The 21,437-nt window shown below is 44.8% G+C and overlaps 1 protein-coding gene across 1 annotated transcript; it reads right to left on the minus strand.

The window, feature by feature from the left end:
• Positions 1-964: 964 nt before the first annotated feature.
• BCL7B (BAF chromatin remodeling complex subunit BCL7B) lies at positions 965-19,344 on the minus strand. Its single transcript, XM_014850443.3, has 6 exons — positions 19,082-19,344; positions 16,282-16,357; positions 5,269-5,365; positions 2,896-3,066; positions 2,263-2,342; positions 965-2,001 (listed from the first exon to the last, which is right to left on the minus strand). The coding sequence occupies exons 1-6, from the start codon at positions 19,171-19,173 to the stop codon at positions 1,909-1,911; spliced, it is 609 nt and encodes a 202-aa protein (XP_014705929.1). The 5' UTR covers positions 19,174-19,344; the 3' UTR covers positions 965-1,908.
• Positions 19,345-21,437: the final 2,093 nt, after the last annotated feature.

Consider the following 21,437-nt stretch of genomic DNA (forward strand, 5'->3'; position numbering starts at 1 on the left):
GACAAAACAGGGCAGCAGAACTTGGATTCTTGACTTCGCCGTGACACCTGGAGCCTCTAAGAGAAATGAGAGGGGCCGGCTGGGTGGCACAGTGGTTCAGTTCATACGTTCCACTTCTCGGTAGCCTGGGGTTCACCGGTTAGGATCCTGGGTGCTGCGGGTGTGGCACCGCTTGGCAAAAGCCATGCTGTGGCAGGTGTCCCAGATATAAAGTTGAGGAAGATGGGCATAGATGTTAGCTCAGGGCCAGTCTTCCTCAGCAAAAAGAGGGGGATTGGCAGTAGTTAGCTCAGGGCTAAACTTGCTCAAAAAAAAAAAAAGAAAGAAATGAGAGGAATCATTTTAGGGAATACTGAAATGAAATTCTTGAACATATACAATGTAGAATTCTTTTCAACCATGACTCTGTTGTTTTTCCTAGGAATCAGGAGCAAAAAGGAACTCAGGACAGAAAACAGATTTGTGACTGCCAGGGCCTCAAGGGAGGAGCCAATGGGGACTGAGCACTTAATGGGTATGGAGTTTGTGTTTCTCTTTCTTTTTTACTATCAAAAGTTTGGAGCTAGACACTGGTGATGATTGCGCACTATCATGAATGTATTTAGCGCCACTGAACTGTACACTCGGAAGTAGTTACAATGGTAAATTCTACATTGTGTGTATTTTACCATAATAAAAAAATAAGTAAAAAAATAAGAAAGAATTCATGAATGCCTCCCAAGGACCTGGAGCTGAGGAAAACATGTCCAGTGGGTGCATTCAGCAACACAGGGACAGAAGTATAGTTCAAACTACATGACAACTTCCAAGGGAGTCTCCAAATCATTTTCATCAGAAAGTCACTTTGTGGGAGTAAGAGAATTGACAGGGCCCAGCCCCCAGCGACTTCATAAGCACTCAGCCACCACCCCCCAGCCCCTGCCCCCACAATCTTCCAGAATGAAGCACTCAGATACCAACAAGACATATTTCAAATAGTTTAATTTTAAAAATATTCTATTCAGTGCTAAAATATGTCTTCACTCACTGTTGCCCATTTCCATTTTCTTAAATTTTTGAAACAAAAAATAAAATCATAAAGTTCAATTAAACATGCAGATTTCAAAGAAAAGGGAACTTTCTAGAAAGTCTGAGCTGAAGGAGTACTGTGGGGGATGGGTATTGTTGTCAGAACCTCAAATTCTTGCTGGGGGAGTTTGTGGCAGGAGGCAGGGGAGGCCGGAATGAAATGTGCAGTTGAAAACAGGGAAGGCTGCATGTGTGCATGTGTGTGTGTTGGGGGAAGGGGATGGTTACGGTAAGGGACAAAGAACTGTCAGCAGCTAGACAGCCCACGAGAGGCAGGATAACCTCAGGAATGGGCAGAAGCGCCAGGACAGCAAGAAATCTATATGGACTTTTCTGCCCTCCTGTAGAGAAAAGCCCTTCCCTCCAAAATCTCTACCCAGGCCTTCAACAGCAGCCTACAGGGCCCCTAGCCCCAGGGAAAGTCCATGAATCTACAATCTCCATTCAAGTTCAAGTAGCCCTAAGCCCTCTCTTCTCTAGAGGGCGCCTTCCACATCTCCTTCCTCTTGTAGAAGCGCCAGCAGCTCCATCCAGAGGTTCTAGAGCAGAGACTGCTAGCTGGAGGTGACAGATGAAGCTTGGGATGGCTGAACCTCCAGCCTACTTGAGGTGGAAAAAGGACATGAGTGCTCCTCTTCCCAAGAGCAAGCAGACACAGATGCCAGGGACAGGAAGATGACGCTACCACCCAAGTCCAGTGTCGGCCTTCCAGCCCAGAAGGTTCCTATGTGCAGGCTCTGGGCCCCAGGGCTTGCCCTTACCCCAGCAACACAGCACGGCCAGAACCAGAATGCAATAAATAGAGGCAGGGGGTCAGGAGGTGAAGGGCACAGGATGGTGCTAGCTTTCTGACGTTGTCTGCGGCACAGCAGGTTGGTCCACACAAAAGCGTTTCAGGGGCGGAGCACCTGAGTCTTCCTCTTCCTCAGCAATCTAGGAGCAGCCAGAGAATGAAATTATAGGGCCACCCCTCTGGACCAGAACCTCCCCATCCACCCTAATTACAACCTTGAAGCCCACTCCCAACTGCTCGCAGATAACCAAACTTCTTCTCCTACCTTCTAACCTGGAGACACCAGTTCCCCTTGCTGCTTCCCCACCCTACTACAGCACACTCGCCGCCGCAGATCCTTTCACATCAGCAGAGCCCTTACTTTCTTCCTAGACACTGGGAAACCCACAGTGCCTCCTTACCTGCGTCTCTAGTGGAACTGGTTCTTCCTTTGTGAGGGTGGGAGGTTCATCAGCAACTTCTGAGGCGGGCAGGGAGGGCTCTGAAAAGGCAGCAAGGTCAGCGTCACTGCGGGGCCTCCTGAGGGAGACGCCTGTGGAATCTCTGCCTCAGGCTGGGGGAGCTTTCCTCCCAGCTATGTGGAGGCGCCGTGGCGAAGAGGCAACACTGGCCGGAGAAGCCACATATATTATAAGAAACTCGTAAGACATAACGCAAAGTGCATCAACTCCGAAGTTAGACGGAATGCAATTGGAGACAACCAGTTCCACCACTCACTAGCTCCGTGATCTTGGACAAGCAATTTAACCTCTCTAAGACTCCAATTCCTCATCTGTAAAATGAGACAATAGCTGCCATTTCATAGGGTTTTTGAGGGACTTATCCCAGGCATCAAATATGAAGAGTACCTGATTCCTTTATTCTGTGAAAGGAGAAAATGCAACCATTCCTCAAAACAGCCCAAACTGCTAACAAATGGCTTGAGACTGCCAGGCTTTGAGGCACCTCCTCTAACCTCTTACTTTAAAGAGAAGCATCAAGAGCAAGAGGCAAGGTCCCTCCAAGATGCTCATCCGGGGTCAACTGAGACTCACCCTCAAGGATCTCCTGGCCCAGAGTAGGGGGCTGGGAGTCGTCTGTGCGGAAGTCAGAGGTGTGTGCGGGGCTCAGGGACTCGCTCTGCTGGGGGCTGGGGCTCGAGTTGGTGCTGCTGTCCACCTTGAGTTGATAGACGTCGGACACAGAACTCTGATTGCTGTTTTCATCTGAAAACCAAACATGACACAAAGGCAACAGCTGAGGGTGGTCACTTTCCTTGAGAGTAACTCAGTACAGAACCAGGGGCCTGGTGTCTCCTTAGGCAGCCACAGACACCAAAGGGTACCAGGATCACTGCAGACACCCCTTGAGCCGAAGGCAGCACTTACGGGGCTTCTACACACTGCACATTATCAACAGAGTCTGTATCAACTAATTCAGCATTTTCTATTTCACAACGTATTTCTAAGCACCAGATGCAGCCAGAATCTTTAAGTGTATACAACATCTGTATTTCAGGAAGATCAGGATCTGCTTATTAATCCCTTCTTTATTACCTGCCAATTATAGATTGGACCTGGTGTTTTCTCACTGTCCAGCGGAAAGGAGGGACATAGCTGTGCCTCTCAACCTTCCACACAACACAAGATGAGTAGAAAATGATCAAATCTGCCTGGTACTCTTGGCCATCTGAAGGAGGGTGGTGGTGTGTGGTGGTGGTCAGCTCTTTAGCTGCCCAGGCTCCACCCGAGTGCCTCGAGGATCAAGGGATTCCCACCTGGAAAGCTCTGTCTGAATGCATAGTCACCACCTAAGTTAAAAACACAGGAGTCAAGGACTCCTTCCTCTCCCTCATCTCCAGCGGCCAGCCACCAGATCTGCTCTACCCTACTGCTCTGACAGCACTTGCGTTCGTTCCTTCCTCTCCTACTGCCTTGGGTCAGGCCTCATTATCTCGGGCCTGCCTCCTGCAACAGCCACTGACTGCCCTTCCTCAGTCTCATGCACTCCCAACTGTACTTCACACCACTGCCACAGTGACCTTTCTAAATCCTTCGACAGTTCCCTGCTGCCTAAAGGATAAATTCAAACTCCAGTGCTTCTCCAGGCAGGCATGAGATGGCCCTATCACGACCTACAAAGTCCCTTCTGACCTCTAGGCTCATTCACTGCCTGCGTTCTTCTATACACACCCTTGGCTCGAGCCAAGCTGGACCCTGACCTAAAAGATGCTGCGTGCACAGATGTCTGGTATGACGCGCTCTGTCCAGGCTTTCTGAAAAGCCCCATACATGCCAACATTCAGCTCAAGCATCACCTCCTCCACAGAGCCCTGCGTCCCAGGCTCCCTTAGGTGGAAATGACCATCCTGTCATTTCTGCTCCTGTTGTATCCTGTGTACACCTGCATTTATTTTACACACCAGTTTCCTTCCACTATACTCTGTGCAGGAAGGCTCTGTGCCTGACTGGTCTTTGAATCTCCAGTGCACTACACAGCACCTGGCACACAGTAGGGGTTCATTAAATGTTCACTCGTGAAAAGGATGAGATGGTGGCCAGACTGAGGAAACGAAGCCTCCTACCTCTCCCAGAACCTTATGATTGTGAACACCCTCCACACAGCTAGAGAACCTTTTCTCCTTCCTGTATCACCCTGACCTTGGGGGCCGGGGGAAGGTGGGAAGGGGCTACCTGCAGGCTCTCAGTCTAGCTTCAAAGAGACAACTGTAAGTCCTTTCTAGTCTTTCCTCCTACAAGACCACTACCTTCTACACTAGGTGGAAGTAGCATTTTATTATAAAAAGAATAAAGCTCCATCACTTTTGAGCTTAGGCAAACACTTTTCTCCCCCGAACATCAGTTTCCTTAAATAGGGATAATGATAACTGCCTGGTTTACATCACAGGCTGATGTAAGGATACAAATGAGAAACTGAAGTGAAAGTGCTTCCAAAACAGTAACTGCCACGTCGGCGTGAAAGGTGGTATGAGGCCGGCAGCGCTGACACAGGCAGGACGTTCACTGAGATGGCTGAGGAGCACAACCTGTGCTCACAGTGGACAGCAGGTGCCCCGGCTTTGTGTGGCCTCCTCTAAGGCGCTATTATAATATACAGTCTAAAGAAAAGAGCTTCTGATCCAGAAAACCAGGACCTAACACAAGGTCTGTCACTCACTAGTTACGTGACTTTCAATCTGTAACTTCACCTCTCTAGGCCTAGGTTTCCTTAAATGGAAACTGAGGATATTATCATCTATCTTGCAGGGTTATTGTAAGGTTTAAATGAAAAGACTTATGTAAAGTGCCTAGCAAGATACCAGCAAAATAGTAGGCACTAAAATGATCCATACAACTATTCCTCTTATTATTAATTGGTTCCTCTAAGTTTTCATTTTCCTGCAAGGAAGACATACGGATGCAACTCACCCTGGAATTCAAGAAGGAGAGAGGAATTGGCTGAGGCATCAGAGGGAAAGCCATTAGGTTCCCGGGCTGCTGAACTGTTCGATTTTGACTTTTCTTTCTAGAAAAGGAAAAAAAGAGGAATATGACAGAGCCAAGCAGGAGATTCACAGAGAGGGAGAAGGGTGCTGAGACACCACAGACGTCTGGATTAGGACTGAAGAGGAATAATGAGAGCAGTTTGAGAATCCAGGACGCAAGGAACAATAGAATCCTGGACAAAGTGCCCCCAAGCCTCAGTGTCTCTATCTATAAACTGAACCCTTCCAGAACTAATATGATGACTCAAAAGTGAGAGGCAGTGACATAGCTTCTACTCGAGCTCCCTGTGGTACTCTTTCTTTCTGCCCTGATCAGAATGCTCTATCCAACCTTTCACTATGTCGATGGGTGAGAAACATGAAATACCCCTTTGAGAAAGATTCCTGTTTTAGTACCACAGCAGGAAAAAAAAGTGAAAGAACAGCCCTCTAACTGGACAAAGGAAGGAGTCACTTTATACGTAATGCAAGCAGTGACAGGACAAACGGGCCCCTGCTGGCTCTATTCCTGACCAATCAACCCCATCCATTCAAAATGATCACCCCGTGTCCACCTTTGCCTGTAATATTATTTCCTTCAAGCAGGTTGCAGGTTACACATGTAGGGGAACCACAGTGGGAAGGTAAGCACTAACTTGCAACAAACAACCCGGGAAAGGACATAATCTAAGCATTTGCAAATGAGACCATCCCAAAAGGCAAAACGTTCAAATCTGGGTAATCTCAGATTTCCTAATTCATGGGCCAGCCCTGATGGCCTAGTGGTTAAAGTTCGGTACGCTCTGCTTCAGTGACCTGGATTCAGTTTTGGGTGTGGAACCACACCACTCATCTGTCAGTAGCCATGCTGTGGAGGCAGCTTATACAAAACTAGAAGGACCTATGACTAGAATATACAACTATGTACTGGGGTGGAAAAAAAAATTACTAATTCATACCTTTAATACATGTCTATTTATTGTACATGCATCATTCTAGCATTACAATTTACAATCCTACCTCTGTAATAAACCAACTGTACACATTTATGCATGTCCTTCCCTTCATTCTTTCACATGCAGACATAATTTTAATGTAATAACACTTCACCATTTTACTACACAAGCTACATAAACATGATTTTTAACAGCTGCATAACATTCCATACAACATAATACACTCAATCACTTCTCAACTACGGGGCATTTAACTTTAATTTATTTAGGATTGTGTTTATTTATTGCTACTAGGAATAAAGCCCCATTGCTCAACTTCTACTTCTTCCTGGATTATTTTATTTGAATAAATTCAGAAAAGAATATTCCTTCTAGATCAAAAAGTATAAACATTATTTTTCTTGTAAAACACTGTACCTCACCACTCTCTAAAGGATGATGGCAATATATTTGATGTACTAGTTTCACTAAGAGTCATGCCAACATTTGGCTTTACCATTTTCTTTTTCTGATCTCTGACTTATCTTTATTTTAATGTTCTGTGTTCAGGTAAAATACGTAATTCATTATAGGAAATGCTGAAAATACAGAAAAAGAAATGAAAACCGCCCACACAACCAGAGACAATCTATACAGATATCTGTATAAAAATGGATCATGATGCAGTATTATAGCTTGCTTCCCTTTTCCCCTTCACCACATTAAAAACATCTTCATATGCCACTGAGTAATCTTCTACATATCTTTTCTAATGGTTACAAACCTTTACAAGATACAGGTACACAATAACTTAATGAATTCTCTACAATAAGATCTTTATTTTGCTTGCAATTTATAAATACAACAAACAATATTCTAATGCTCAACACCATAGATGTACCTTGCACACATCATGATTATCTCCTTAAGATAAATTCCTCGAGGTAACACGTCTAGATCAAAGGGATAAATATTTTGAAAGCTTTTTTTCCCTCTCGGCTTTATTGAGGTATACTTGACAAATAAAATTGTAAGACACTTAAAGTGTATGCTGTGGTGATTTGATACACATATCCATTGTGAAAGGATTCTTATCATCCAGTCAATTAATACATCCATCACTGAAAGCTTGTAAACATACATATATGATCCACTTAACCTGTAGAAAGTTTGCACCAATTTACTCTTCCATCAGCAGGGTCCCACTCCCTTGTATCCTTCACATTTTTTCCTTACCAATTTGATCACCATTTTCCATTTTTCCCAATCTAATAGGTCTATGCTAGTACCTTAGGAGATGGCACACTACCATGGACCACTGGAGGGTGGATAAACTGATGGACCTCAGTGCCCAGCTCAGAAATCAACACAAACACTGTGAGAAGCCCTTGGGAGAGACAAAGGGACCTGAGCCCTGGGCAGGGAGAATTTGAAATAGGAAAGGGCCAGGGGCTTATTATGTGAGAAGTCGGTTGAGGGAGACTTTCCAGCACTGTCCTTCCCCCAAATATACACACACTACCCAAGAGATTTAACTGTCCAACCTTTGGGTAATGGCACCAGCGGAGCCAGGGCTGGATGAAGAATAAAGGGGGGCTCCAGAGCCCCCCCAACTTTCATCCACCAGCTCCTTGGGCTTGGCAATGACCAGGAAGGGTGGCTGCTCCCAGATAAAGGTAGCACGTGTAAGACCAGTACTTGGGAGTTCCCTGGCAGGCAGGGGAGGATAGGAGAGGGAGAATGGGAAAGGCTGAACCCTGAGGCTAACCCCATTCTCTGAATTCATTTAGAGGAGGGCAACCAGAGTTTAGGCTTACATCCTCCCTTCAGTTACATATTACTAGCCAAGGCAGCTCAGAGGGAGTAAGAGATGAGTGCACAGAAAAAGCGAACCAGACATTAGAGGGAAATTAGCACCATGAAAGACAATAAACAGAACAAGGTATACCAGAAGCAGCAGACTAATGAGACAGAAGAATTTAAATAAAACATGGCAAGTCTCCTCAGAAAGATAAGGATGATAGTGGAAAGCTGTTTTGAAGAAGAATCAATTAAGGAAATTTGGCATGAATAATCTAATTGTTCAAAATAAAACCTGAGTGAGTTTAGTAGTAGATATAGATACAGCTGAAGAAAAGAGTAATCGCAAAAACTAGGCTGAGAAATCAGAATATATGAGGAAAGAACAAAGAGATGAAACAAATGAGAGAAAGCTAAGAAACAAAGAAGCTAGACGTGAACATCACAGGATATTCTTACAAAAGTTCTAGATCAAAGATAGAGAAGTAGTCTAAAAGTTTCCAGGAATACAAGAGGATCACCTATAAAGAATCCAGAATTAGACTGACAGCAGAGTCTCAACAGCAACACAAGAAGCACAACAGCTGAGCAATAGTTTCAAAATGCTGACAGAAAATATAATTTTTTTTTTAAGATTGGCATTCAAGCTAACATCTGTTGCCAATCTTCCTTTTTTTTCCTTCTCTTTCTCCCCAAAGCCCCCCAGTACATAGTTGTGTATTTCTAGTTGTGCGTCCTTCTAGTTGTGGCATATGGGATGCCACCTCAGCATGGCCTGATGAGCGGTGCCATGTCTGCACCCAGGAACCGAACTGGCAAAACCCTGGACCGCTGAAGCAGAGCGCATAAACTCAACCACTCGGCCATGGGGCCGGCCTCTAGAAAATATAATTTTGAACTTAGAATTTCATATACAGGTAAAATGATTAAACGTGAAAGTAAAACAAAGATATTTTCAGAAAGTTTTCTCCACAAAAGCCCCCTTTGACAAAACTCTTGAAGGATGTATTCCAGCAAGAAGAGAAACGAATCCAGGAGAAAGCAATAACAAATAGGCATAAAGGGATAGTAAATACTTAGTAATGTTTATTTTGTCTAATTAAACAATGACTAAAACAAGATATATCTGTAACAACTGAAATATCTGAACTGAAATCCTAGTCAAAACTAAGGACAGCGTAAGGATGGACGTGGGAAGGGGCAGAGACCAGAGTTAATTAAAATGTGTTATGAGTGTTATCAGGTTCAGAGGGAAAACACAGATTTGGATAAGCTTTATACATTGATAGGGATAAATAATAAGTATAAGTTTTACTAAGTTAGAGGTAGCGAATAGAAAAACAAAAGTAGAATGCAGAACTTTCAAATCATAAGAAAATTTGTCTAGTCATCATGAGGTGAAGAGAGAGAAAAAAAGAAAGTGTATCATGGCAGAAATTCTTGTCTATATTAATGAAATTTTTAGGTGGTCACATTTTCCCAGCCTTCCTGGCCACTAGGCGAGCCACGAGCTATTATGAGCACATACAGTGAGTGTATATATCCTGAACTGAATTCTAGAAAACTCCTTAAATTCACGAAAATACTATTTGCCCGTCCTTCCACTTCTCCTGCTGCCTGCAACCCGAATGTGTTGAATGAATGGCTCAACCTTGGAATACAAGGTCAAAAATGAAGCAGAAGGAAGGGGGTTCAGAAAAAACAAATGGAGCAACGGAATGAGGAGCTGTCAATGAGTAAAGAGTTTTAGTTTTGCAAGATGAAGAGTTCTGGAGATTGGCTGCACAACAAGGTCAACGTAGCTAACACCACTGAACTGTACACTTAATAAATGGTTAGGGACCGGCCCCATAGCCGAGTGGTTACGATGGCACGCTCCACTTCAGCAGCCCAGGGTTTTGCCAGTTCAGACCCCAGGCACGGACATGGCACTGCTCATCAGGCCATGCTGAGGCGGCGTCCCACACAGCACAACCAGAGGACCTACAACTAGGATATACAACTGTGGACTGGGGGGCTTTGGGGGGAACAAGAGGCAGAAAAATTAAAAAATAGTTAAGAGGGTAAATTTTATGGTATATGTATTTTACCATAATTAAAAATAAAGTAACATGAATAGTCATTACTCTCTGAAAGATTAAATTTAAAAAAAAGGAGTAGAAAGGTTGGAAGAAACCTGGGTCTCTTAGAGCAGAACCATCACACCAGCCCTGGACTGTACACTTCTGTTCCTCTAAGAAAAAGAACAAAATAAACTTCTTTTTGTTGTGAGGAAGACTGACCCTGAGCTAACATCTGTTGCCAACCCTCCTCTTCTTGCTTGAGGAAGATCGTCACTGAGCTAACATCTGTTCTAACCTTCCTCTATTTTATGTGGGATGCCACCACAGCAGGGCTTGACGAGCGGTGCTAGGTCTGTGTTGGGGATCTGAACCCGCGAACCTCGGGCCACCAAAGCAGAGCGTGTGAACTTAACCACTATGTCACTGGGCCAGCCCCTAAACTTCTTTCTTAAACCACTGTCATTTTGAGTTTTCTGTCACCCACAGCTAAACCTAATCCTAATGTGCCCAAAAAGCAGAAAATGTGAAAAGGGGGGAAAAACTGAATTAGAAGACATAGCAGTCAAATATAAATCAAAAGAAGACAGGGTAGAAATTATAATACCAGACAACATAGAATCTGAGGCCAAAAAGAGGTGGACATAAGGGACAAAGAGAGACATTATACACTGGTAAGAGGAATGACAGATCAAGATGATATAACAACCATGACATAAACATACACACATCAAAAACAGAGTGTCAACGACATAAAGTCAAAATTGACTTAGCCACAAAGAAGCAAACAAACGCACAATTTCACACACTCGTCTCAGAAACATATAGAAAAAAACATACAAAAAAAAGCAAAGATACAGAAGATTTGGATATCATGATAAATGATTCAATTGTTTCATTTCATACCTAAGAGTATATTTGTTTTAATCACAAGTAAATGGTCCAAAAATAAATCATGAACTAGGTCACAAAAAAAGTCCCACTAATCCCAAGGAACTAATATCCTACCAATTTAATAAAACAGAGTACCAATTTTAAAAGGATAGCTAAAAAAACCTCACATATCTAGAAACTAAAAATCTTTCTATCAAATAATCTTTGGGTTAAAGAGGAAACCAAAGAGGAACTTACAAAAAATTTAGCTGATGATACCATCAATGATATTTTGACATTCATATATGTCAAAAGTTATGGGAAACTACTAAAGAAGTGAAATGTATTTCAAAAACAAGAAAAACTAGAAAAAAGATCTAAGTGTTCAATACAAGAAGCTAGGAAAACAACAGAGTTAATCTAATAAAACACAAAAAAGGGAAATGATGGTAAAAACTAATGAAATAGCAAACAAAAGACTGACAAAATTACAAGATGATTTTTCATAAAGATTTTAGAAGAGGTGACAAGACAGATCACATTGAGGAAAAAAAATGCAAATAACAAATGTGAAAACAGCAAAATAATTACCAATATAACAGGGACTTCAAAGTACAAAAGAATATGATAAGTAACTATGTATCAGTACACGTGAAGCTCTGACCAGCGTTCTTCAGCAGGGGTACTGCCGACATTCCGGACAGGCCAATTAACTGTTCACTGCACAGGACTGAATGACACACTGCCAACAGTTCAGCATCACTGGCCAATGAAGAAACACCCTGCCTCATTTCTAAACGCTCCTGGGGAGGCAGGGAAAGTGGGGAAGACCCAGCACTGCCCTCTATTAAAGAACCAATGGCACACGTGAAGTGGGGAAATTTCTGGAAAATACATAAAAGAGCAAAACAAGTATCAAAAAAAAGAGAAAACCTAAATACATCAATTACCATTAAAGCCACTGTACTCCCCCCACCAAAAACTCAGACAGGAGTAAAAGTGAGTTCCATTAAACTTTCTCATTTTAAACCAGTTGTTCCAGAAATCAAAAAAGAAGAGAAATTGCCTAATTTGTTTTAGGAGGCTGGTGTAATCTTAATACCAAATCAACGTAAAGACAGCATAAGAAAAGAAAGTTACAGACCAATTGTACTAATGAACAGATGCAAAATCTTAAATGAAATATTTGTGAATTGAATGCAATATTGTATTAAAAAAAGTGTCAAAAACCAACAAAAACAAAGCATGTCCACATAGAATTTGTCTTAGGATCAAAGAATGGTTCACCATCAGAAACTTTATTAATATAATTCCCCATATTAATAGATTATTGATTAGAGAAGGAAAATCACATGAACATTTCAGTAAATACAGGAAAAGCAGCTGGATAAAGACCAACACCTATTCATAAAATTGAATAAATCTTAGAAAACTAAAAAAAAGGAATTATTTACTTACTTATTTATTTTGTTGAGGAAGACTGGCCCTGAGCTAACATCTGTTGCCAATCTTCCTGTTTTTGCTTGAGGAAGATTGTCACTGCACTAACATCTGTGCCAATCTTACTCTATTGTATGTGGGATGCTGCTACAGCATGGCTTGACAAGCACTGCTAGGTCCATACCCGGGAACCGAACCTGTGAACCCTGGGCCACAGAAATAGTGTGTGCGAACTTAACAACCACACCGCCAGGCCAGCCCCCGGGAATTTTTTTTTTTTTTTGATGAAGATTAGCCCTGACCTAACATCTGCTGCCAATCCTCCTCTTTTTGCTGAGGAAAACTGGCCCTGTTCCTCCACTTTATATGTGGATGTCTGCCACAGCATGGCTTGCCAAATGGTGCCCTGTCCACACCCGAGATATGAACCTGTGAACCCTGGGCCGCCAAAGCAGAACATGTGAACTTAACCGCTGCACCACCGGGCCAGCCCCATCCCAGGGAATTTTTTATTTTGATAAAGGCCACCTTCCCAAAAACTTACAGCAAGAAAGAAAACTCACTCTACTTGACATTAAGCCATTCTAAAAACTGACAGTACATAAAACAGTCACTCCAGTGCAGGAACAGATAAAACAAAACAGAATATAGAGTTCAAACAGATATAGATAGGAACAGGTACACAACAGAGATGACATCACAAATCAGTGGAGAAAGGATAGATTACTTAATAAACAATATTGGGGAAATGGCTCACTGTATTAAAGAAAATTAGATCCATATTTCCACTATTGAAAAAAACCCAAGAAACCTACATGGATTAAACATCTAAATGTGAAAGTTAAAACTGAAAAGCTAACAGAAGATACAGAAGTTCTTTTTTTCTTTTGGTGAGATAGATCGGCCCTGAGCTAACATCCAATGCCAATCTTCCTCTTTTTGTTTGAGGAAGATTGTCCCTGAGCTAATATCCGTGCCTGTCTTCCTCGATTTTGTATGTGGGATGCTGCCATAGCATGGCTTAATGAGCAGTGTGTAGGTCCACACCCAGGATCCGAACCAGCAAACCCCAAACGCTGAAGTGGAGCATGTGAACTTAACCACTATGCAACCAGGCCAGCCCCAGAAGTCCTTAATGACCATGGAACAGAGAATAATTTAGAAACAAGACCCAAAAGGTAAAAAATGTAAGGACAAATTCATTAATTTGACACAAAAAAATTAAAGGACGTTATGACAAAGTTATCAGACAGGTGACATGTCAAAGACATCTGCCATGTACAAAACTGACCAGTTTTTTTATATCTAAAATATCAATCAAAGAATCCATGCAAATCAGAAAGGTAAAGACGTGAAAGGCACTGCAAAAATGGGTGCAGCTGTGGGGCTGGCCCCGTGGCCGAGTGGTTGAGTTTGTGCACTCCGCTGCAGGCAGCCCAGTGTTTCGTTGGTTCGGATCCTGGGCGCAGACATGGCACTGCTCATCAAACCACGCTGAGGCAGCATCCCACGTGCCACAACTAGAAGGACCCACAACGAAGAATATACAACTATGTACCAGGGGGCTTTGGGGAGAAAAAGGAAAAAAATAAAATCTTTAAAAAAAAAAAAATGGGTGCAGCTGTTCTGGAGAGAAATCTGGCAGCATTTAGTAAAACTAATTACATACGTACACCCTGTAACAGAGCAATCCCACTCCTGGGCATCCAGTTCAGAGAACACCTCCCACAAGTCCTCAAGAAGAATGGTTTAAGGGATGCCCACTGCAGTCATCTGTGCTAGTAAAAAGCTGGAGACAACACAAAGAAACAGACCCATAGACAGACACCTGAAATATGACAAAGGTGGTTCTACAGGGCAGGAGGAAAGGAATAGTCTTTTCAAAAAACGGTTCTGGGACAAATGCATATCCACATGGAAAAAAATGAAATTGGGCCCTCTACTTCAAAATATACAAAAATCAACTCCAGGTGTGTTATAAACAGTTACAGAATAATAAGCTTGTAGAAGATTACAGGAAGAATATCTTTGTGGCCTCAAAAAGTGAAAGATTTCTTAAGACATTTAAAAGTACTAATTATAAAGAAAAAGATTATTTTGTCTACATTAAAATTTAAAAAGTTCTGTTACTCAAGGCAGCATAAACAGAGTGCAAAGCCAAGCCACGGAATGGGCAAAGATACAGAAAGTATAATCAATAAAAGATTTGTGTCCAGAACAGAGAGAATTCCTGTAAGTCATAAGAAAAAGACTACAACCAAATAGACTTAAACAGGCACTTCCTAAAAGACAAAATCCAAAAGGCTAATAAATACCGAAAAGGTGCTCAATCTCATTAGTAATTACACAATTAGCCATCAAATTAAAACCACAACGAGACATCTTTACATATGAGTCCAACAATGCCAACTGCTGATGAGGATTGGAGCAATGAGAACTCATATTTCTAGTGGAAATATAAATTGGTACAATCATTTTGGGAAATAGCTGGTATAGGTCAAAATATACATAACCAAAGACTCAGCAATTCCACTCCTAGGAATATATCCTGGGAAAACTCATGCACATGTTGACCCACATACTGAATAAGAATGTTCACAGGAGCACTGGTCCTATTACTCCAAACTGGGAACACCCCAAATATCCATCCACGTGAGAGTTGGAAAGATCAATCACGGTACAGTCCTGTAATAAAATTCCATACAGCAAGGAAAAGGCACAAACAGCTCCGAAGACGAACGGATGAATTTTACAAATGTAATGCTGAGCAAAAAAGCAAGACACACAAACATAGATACTTCATGATGCTGTTTATATAAGGTGACAAATGTTTACGAATGACCAGAGAAGTGGTAAGAAAAGCAAAAGCAGGACAGTGATTTCCTCTAGAAAGGAGGCAGGGGTGCTGGGAATAGTCCAAGAGAGGCCTCTGCGGGAGTTGGCAATGCTCAACGTTTTGACCTGGGTGGCTTTTACAAGGGTATTAGCTTTATAATTATTCACTTTACTGTACACTTATATTTTATGTACTTTTCTATATGTGTTTTATATTTGAGATATTTTTAAATAGGTAGGGAGAAAAAAAGTGGAGACAATCTGGGTGTTGATCACCCAGGGAATGTGTAGATAAATGTAGTCGCTGCAGATAAGAGAATACAATGCAAGGGTCAAAGGTTAACAACTCTATTTACAATTACAGAAACACAGAGAGTTCTCAAAAACAACGCTGAACAAAAGAGAAGAAATAGAGGTTTATAGGACAAAGCTATATATAGAAGTAAATTTTTTAAAAATACAAACATGAAACAACCCTATGTATTTTTCAAGAATACACAGGTGTCCAAATAAACCCAGGGAAGAGGAATTAGAAAGGAATATATGCTTAATAAACACATAAAATACACTACAGTGGGTAGCTAAGTGGATAAGAACAGGAGTCAGCAAACTTCTTCTCACAGGGCCAGATAATAAATATTTTAGGCTTTGCCCACCATTAGGTCTAGGGCAACTACTCAACTCTGCCATTACAACTCAAAAGCAGCCACAGACAACAGGGAAACCCAAGAGCATAGCTGTGTTCCCATCAAACTATACTGACAATCACAGGGAGCAGGCACACCTGGGCTGGAGTTCGCCAAGCCCTGGAAAAGAGGAATGGGTTAAGGAAAGGGAACAAAGGGGAAAATAATAAAGTGAGAGAGGCTTTGCGTGGACCAATGACAGAGGGTGCCTTCAAGTATTTTCAACGCAATTCTGGGGAAATAAATTCCTTTAAAATGAAGAGGTGATCAAAGAAAGAAAAAAAGGAAACGGTACCTTTTTGTTGTTTTGATTTTCTTCCACACTTACCTCCTTGCTGTCTGTCACAGGAACCCACTTAAATATCCTAAGGGACGTGTCACCCACAGTCACCCACTTTTTCTCCCTAAAAGAAAGACACTTCTTAGAACTGACAAATAATAGAATTGATTTTCTGTTCACAACTTGTGCTTTTCTACTTTTCAGCAGACCATTCAATCCTAAACGCCTTCCAAACTTCCTCTCTGTCAAATCATACCTTAACTTTCAGTGCAAAATCACCCCTTCCAGAAGACTTCTCTACCAAGCTCCTTTACTCTGAAGCCTCTGCTTACCACCTTTCCTTACGTAAAGTGTACCAAAGCCTTGTTCCTCAAAGACTGCACCAATACAGAGTACCAGCACATTTTCACACTCAGGTATCGACCCGGCCATCATTTATTTTCCAAAAACTAACTCAATTCCATTGATACTCATAAAGCCCTATGAGACAGGGCCCTGCGGGAGGTAAAGGATATGTAAGATATGGTCCGTACCTTGGGAGCTCATAAGAATGCAAAAGGTAGGTAAGCAAATCATTCTAACACATGAAGGCGGCAGGGAAGGTGAGAAGGAGGCTGAAAGACAGAGTAAGATTAGGATATACCACGGAAATGTGGAGAACTCCTGTGACTCCTGTGGAACTCTGGGTTGAACCACGATTCCATTTAACAATAATTGCAGGAGCGGGATAGGATGCTTGCAGCTAACAGAACCGAGCCTTACGTTGGTTTCAGGAAGAGGTGAAGGATGAGCCACGGAAAGACTGTTTTAAGGCTTTATTTCACAGAGGAAGTTACTTTTGAAATAAAGCTTTAAAAAAATGAGTAGTTTTTTTCTCCTGTGGAAAGACAAGTGATATCCTCGAACAGAGGAGTAGCTTATGGACAAGTAGGGCTGGGGAGCTTGAAACATGATTTCTGAAAGTTTCATGTCCAAATTTGAGGTTACAAAAAAGCAAAAAAAAAAGAGTAATGGCTGTTACTGTTGCTATTGCCGATGGTGTTCAGCAAATAATGATTTCACAGAAATGCAGAGACTGTGATGTAACAAAAAGAAGAATGGACTAAAGACTTAGGAAACTGGAATTAATTCCTGGATAAGCCACTCCATTTCCTCATTTATTCAACAAATATTTAATATTCAAGACCATACGCTAGGCCCTGGGCACACAGGGAACAGGATGCACAGTCCCTACCCTCACAGAGCCTGCGCTCCAGCTGGAAGCAGACATCAACCAACTCACTTCACAGCCACTCAACCGTTAGGTTTACCCATATCAAATCGCCTTTAGTGTAGGTTACAAAGTCAAATACAAGAAACGTCATGCGATTCAACTTAATACAATTGTGGAAAGTTCTATGAAGAGGACCTGACTTAGACTGGGGATCTTAAAAGGTGTCCTTGAGGAAGCAACTTTTGAGCAGAGCTGGGAGTTAACCAGGCAAGGGGGAGGGGAGGGTAGAGGGAGGAGGCCAGGCAGCAGAGCAGTAGTGTGGCTCCCGCTGAAAGATGGCCGGCATCCTGGGAAAGACGGTGGTTTGAGCTAGGCTGCTGAGGCAGGAAGGACCATCTTCCGTCTTTTTCCTGAGAGCAAGAGGTCACTAAAGCATTAGCCTAAGCAGTGGAGTGCTGTGAGCAGACTTACACTTGAGAAAAATGAAATCACTCAGTACAACATGGACGGACTGGTAACAAACAGGAGCTGAGGCAGGGAGATGGCAGGGAGGCTGGTACACAGTTTCAGCTGAGAGAGGATGGATGCTCCTCTGGCCTAGGCTGCTGACCCCGCAGAGATGGCCAGAAGAGAAAGAAACGCCTGCCAATTCTTAGGTTTCACCAAAACCCAAGGACGACTCGATTTGGAGGGGGAAAATCATTAATAACTTATCACTCATTAATATTTATGAGTCCCAACTATATATGAAGCCCTTAAAGAGAGAAGGAATTTGGTCTTGTAGGGAAACGGACAAGTAAACACGCAAATCAAGTCCAAGGTACCGATGCCCCCAAACGGGGTGGAGGGCTGGCAGCGGGAGGACTTGCGGTAGGCTCCCCGGAGGGAGCCAACACCCACCCGGGCTCTGAAATCAGCAGTAGTAACCAACTAGAGAAAAGCAGCCAAGAAGGTGGCGCACACCGGCGGCCGTGAAAGTCTAACGTGATGCGCGGACAGCCGGCGCCGGCAACGCACGTTCCGGGAGCCGGTCCCAAACGAGGCAGGTGTAGACGACCCTACTCACGGCTCCAGGGCCCCCTAAGAAGACGCCGACCCAGCGCGCCGCGTGGGGGCCGGCACGAGGGGAAGAGAGGGCTCCGATTTGGACGACCACGCCTACTCCCGCGGCAGACGGGGGCACAGAGAACCTCGCCGCAAACTCAGCCCAGGTGGTACGTGGAGCGCTCAGTATGGCCCGCGGGAGACACTCAGAGATGCCAGTCTACTACGAGGGGAAGTTCGGGACTCTAAGGGATCCAAACGCCGGGGGAACGGCGTGGGGACGAAGCCCGCGGCCGGCTGCGCGTGGGAGCCAGACCCCGGGCCGGAGGGCGGCCGAAACCCGGTGGCTCCTCCCGGCGGCGCGAGGCCGCGGGCAGGTGGGCGGGCCCGCGAGCCGGGCGGCCCGCTGATTGGTCGCGGCCGGCACACCCTCTGACCTCACGTCGACGCGAGCTGCACCCTCCTCCCGCCTTCTCCGGCTCCCCCTCCCCCCAGCGTCTGCCGGTCGGCTCCCGCCCCGCCCGCCAGTCCGGCGCTCCTCAGGGTCTGGGCCGGCGACCCCGGCCAGCGCCCTCAGCCCCGGCCCCTCACCATTTCCGCACTTTCTCGATGGCCGCCATCACCTTCTTGATGTCGTCCTTGGCCCGGCTGCGGGTCTCGGCCCGGACCGACCGGCCCGACATGGCGGCGGAGGAGCGGCGGGGGCCGGGGCACTGCTCCCAAGACGGGAAATCGCGCGCCTCACGCGCCGCCGCCCGCCCGCCGCAGCAGCGTCACCGCGGCCGTCGCCCCCTCCCTGCGCGCGTGCGCGAGGAAGCGCGCGCACCCGCCCGCCCCTTGGGGCTCGAGGCCTCAGCGCGCCTGCGCACCCCGCCCCGGGCGTCCCTCCCTGGGCGCCCCGGGAGTCCCCTCAGCCGGCACGCTGGGCCCGGTGCGGGGAGAGCGGCGGCACGTGCTGTGGGCAGGGCGAGGTGCGAGGCCCTGCCAGGTCCCTGGCTGTTTCCCGGGGGGTTTGAACCTTTGTCCTCTGGGCAGGGCCGTGGCCGTAACCTATATGTTAGGGGTTTGACCTTAATGGGACCGCGGTTCTGCACCATCCTGTCCTGCCTCCTGTCCTGTCTGGCGCCCTACCTCCCCAGATAATACTGCTGTGCTCCAACCAACCGCAGAGAATCTCACACGTTTCTTCAGTATGCCTCTGGGCCTTTGCACACACCTGTTCCCCACCTGGAATTCTCTTACCTCTTCATCTGATGAAGTGACCACTTGCTCTTTCAACTCGGAGAAGCTTTCCCCTGATGTCCCGGGGTTCTGTTCGTTCATACTTAGCACGCTACATCACTGTCTCATTTAATCCAGCAGTTATTGATTAAATGATGCCTGCGTTGTGCAAGACTCTGTGCTAAGTACTGAGAACAAAATCTGGGCTTTTGCTTTAAAAGAGCTTATAGTTTAGTAGAACATGCAGACCAGAAAACAGGCATTTAAAATGCCATTTTATAAATGCTAGACTAAGGGAGGTACAAGGTGCTAGATGAGGAGTGTCCAGAGGCTTCTGGGAAAAAATGACCTTGAAGCTGAGCTCTGAAAGTCAGGTAGATGTAATTGCTCCAAGGCCTGACTGTGCCCTCAGATATTGAAGACACTCAATAAATGTTCGGGGGAATGTTGAATCTTCAGTGCAGCGTCCTTTCTCTTTGTCTCCCCCCAACCACTGCCACTACCACACAGGCATTTATTGATGCCTGCAGGATGCAGGGAGGGGCCTGTAGCAGCTGCTTCGGGAGACATAAAGGAAACAGGAGACAGCTTGCATCGGTTGGTAGTGGCTACTTCTCTGACCTCTACAGAAACTTCCTTCTGTGTGCCTAGAGAAATGCCTAGCTAAGCCTGAACTTGACGCAGCCTCTGACTACGACTGTTCAGCCTTTCATGATCTACCAACATCATGGCTTGATAGCAAATGTCATCTTGCTGGTGAGAGGTGGAAGAATAGCATCTGCCTGACCCGGGAGTGGATGAGCGGAACCAGCATGAGCCAGGCCAGACCTCTGCCTTGGGCAAATTGCTCTCAAGGCAGTAGCTTCCCTTCTCAGAGTAAGAGCTACAGTGGCCTTCAATGCCCCATCTGTCCCCACACCTCCTCTCATTAATTCTGTGACCTCACCTTCTACAACTCTACCCTTTGCTGTCTCTGCTCCAACTACACTGGCCTCCTCGCTCACGTGAAAACACTCAGTCAAGCTCCTGCCTGAGGACTTTTGCACTGTAGGCCCCTCTATCTGGAACATCCACCTGCATATATTTGCGTGGCTTACTCTCTCACCTCCTTTAGGTCTTACCCAGATGTTATCTTTTCAATGTAGCCTTCCTGGCCACCCTCTCGAAGACTGCAGTTCTGCCGCCACACACTCGGTATCCCCCTTCCCCAGTTGATTTTTCTCCGGAACATTCATCACCATCTGAAATACTATTTTATTTGTCTGTCTTGCTTATTATCTATCTTCCTTCCAGTAGTTCCATGAAGGTAATAACATGGCCTATTTTATTCTGTTCACTGATTATCCCTAGTCTGGAACAGAACCTGGCACCCAGTGGGGGCTCATTAAATATCTGTCGAATGTTCCACCTCAATGCTTGCCCTTCCAGGAGGCCTTCCCCAGCCTCCCTCCGCTGAACCCCCACAGGACCCCGAATACAGTCTGCATCACACTCAGAGGTGAGGATTCCAGGGCAGGCAGGAGAAGCCACCTGAAAGACCACATAACTTTGGGTGTATGTCCTCATATGTTCCTGAAGATCACGTGGTATGTTCCTGCTTAATCGCAATTTGAGGTTCTTTTCTTCCTTCATTTGCTCTTTATTATCTGCCACCCCCTGAAATGTCAGCCCTGTGGGGGCAGGGACCCTGTCGTCAAGTTCACCTTTACATCCCCAATGGCTAGCA

Source organism: Equus asinus, chromosome 14 (genome assembly GCF_041296235.1).
Source record: "Equus asinus isolate D_3611 breed Donkey chromosome 14, EquAss-T2T_v2, whole genome shotgun sequence".
NCBI classification, from domain to species: Eukaryota; Metazoa; Chordata; class Mammalia; order Perissodactyla; family Equidae; genus Equus; species Equus asinus.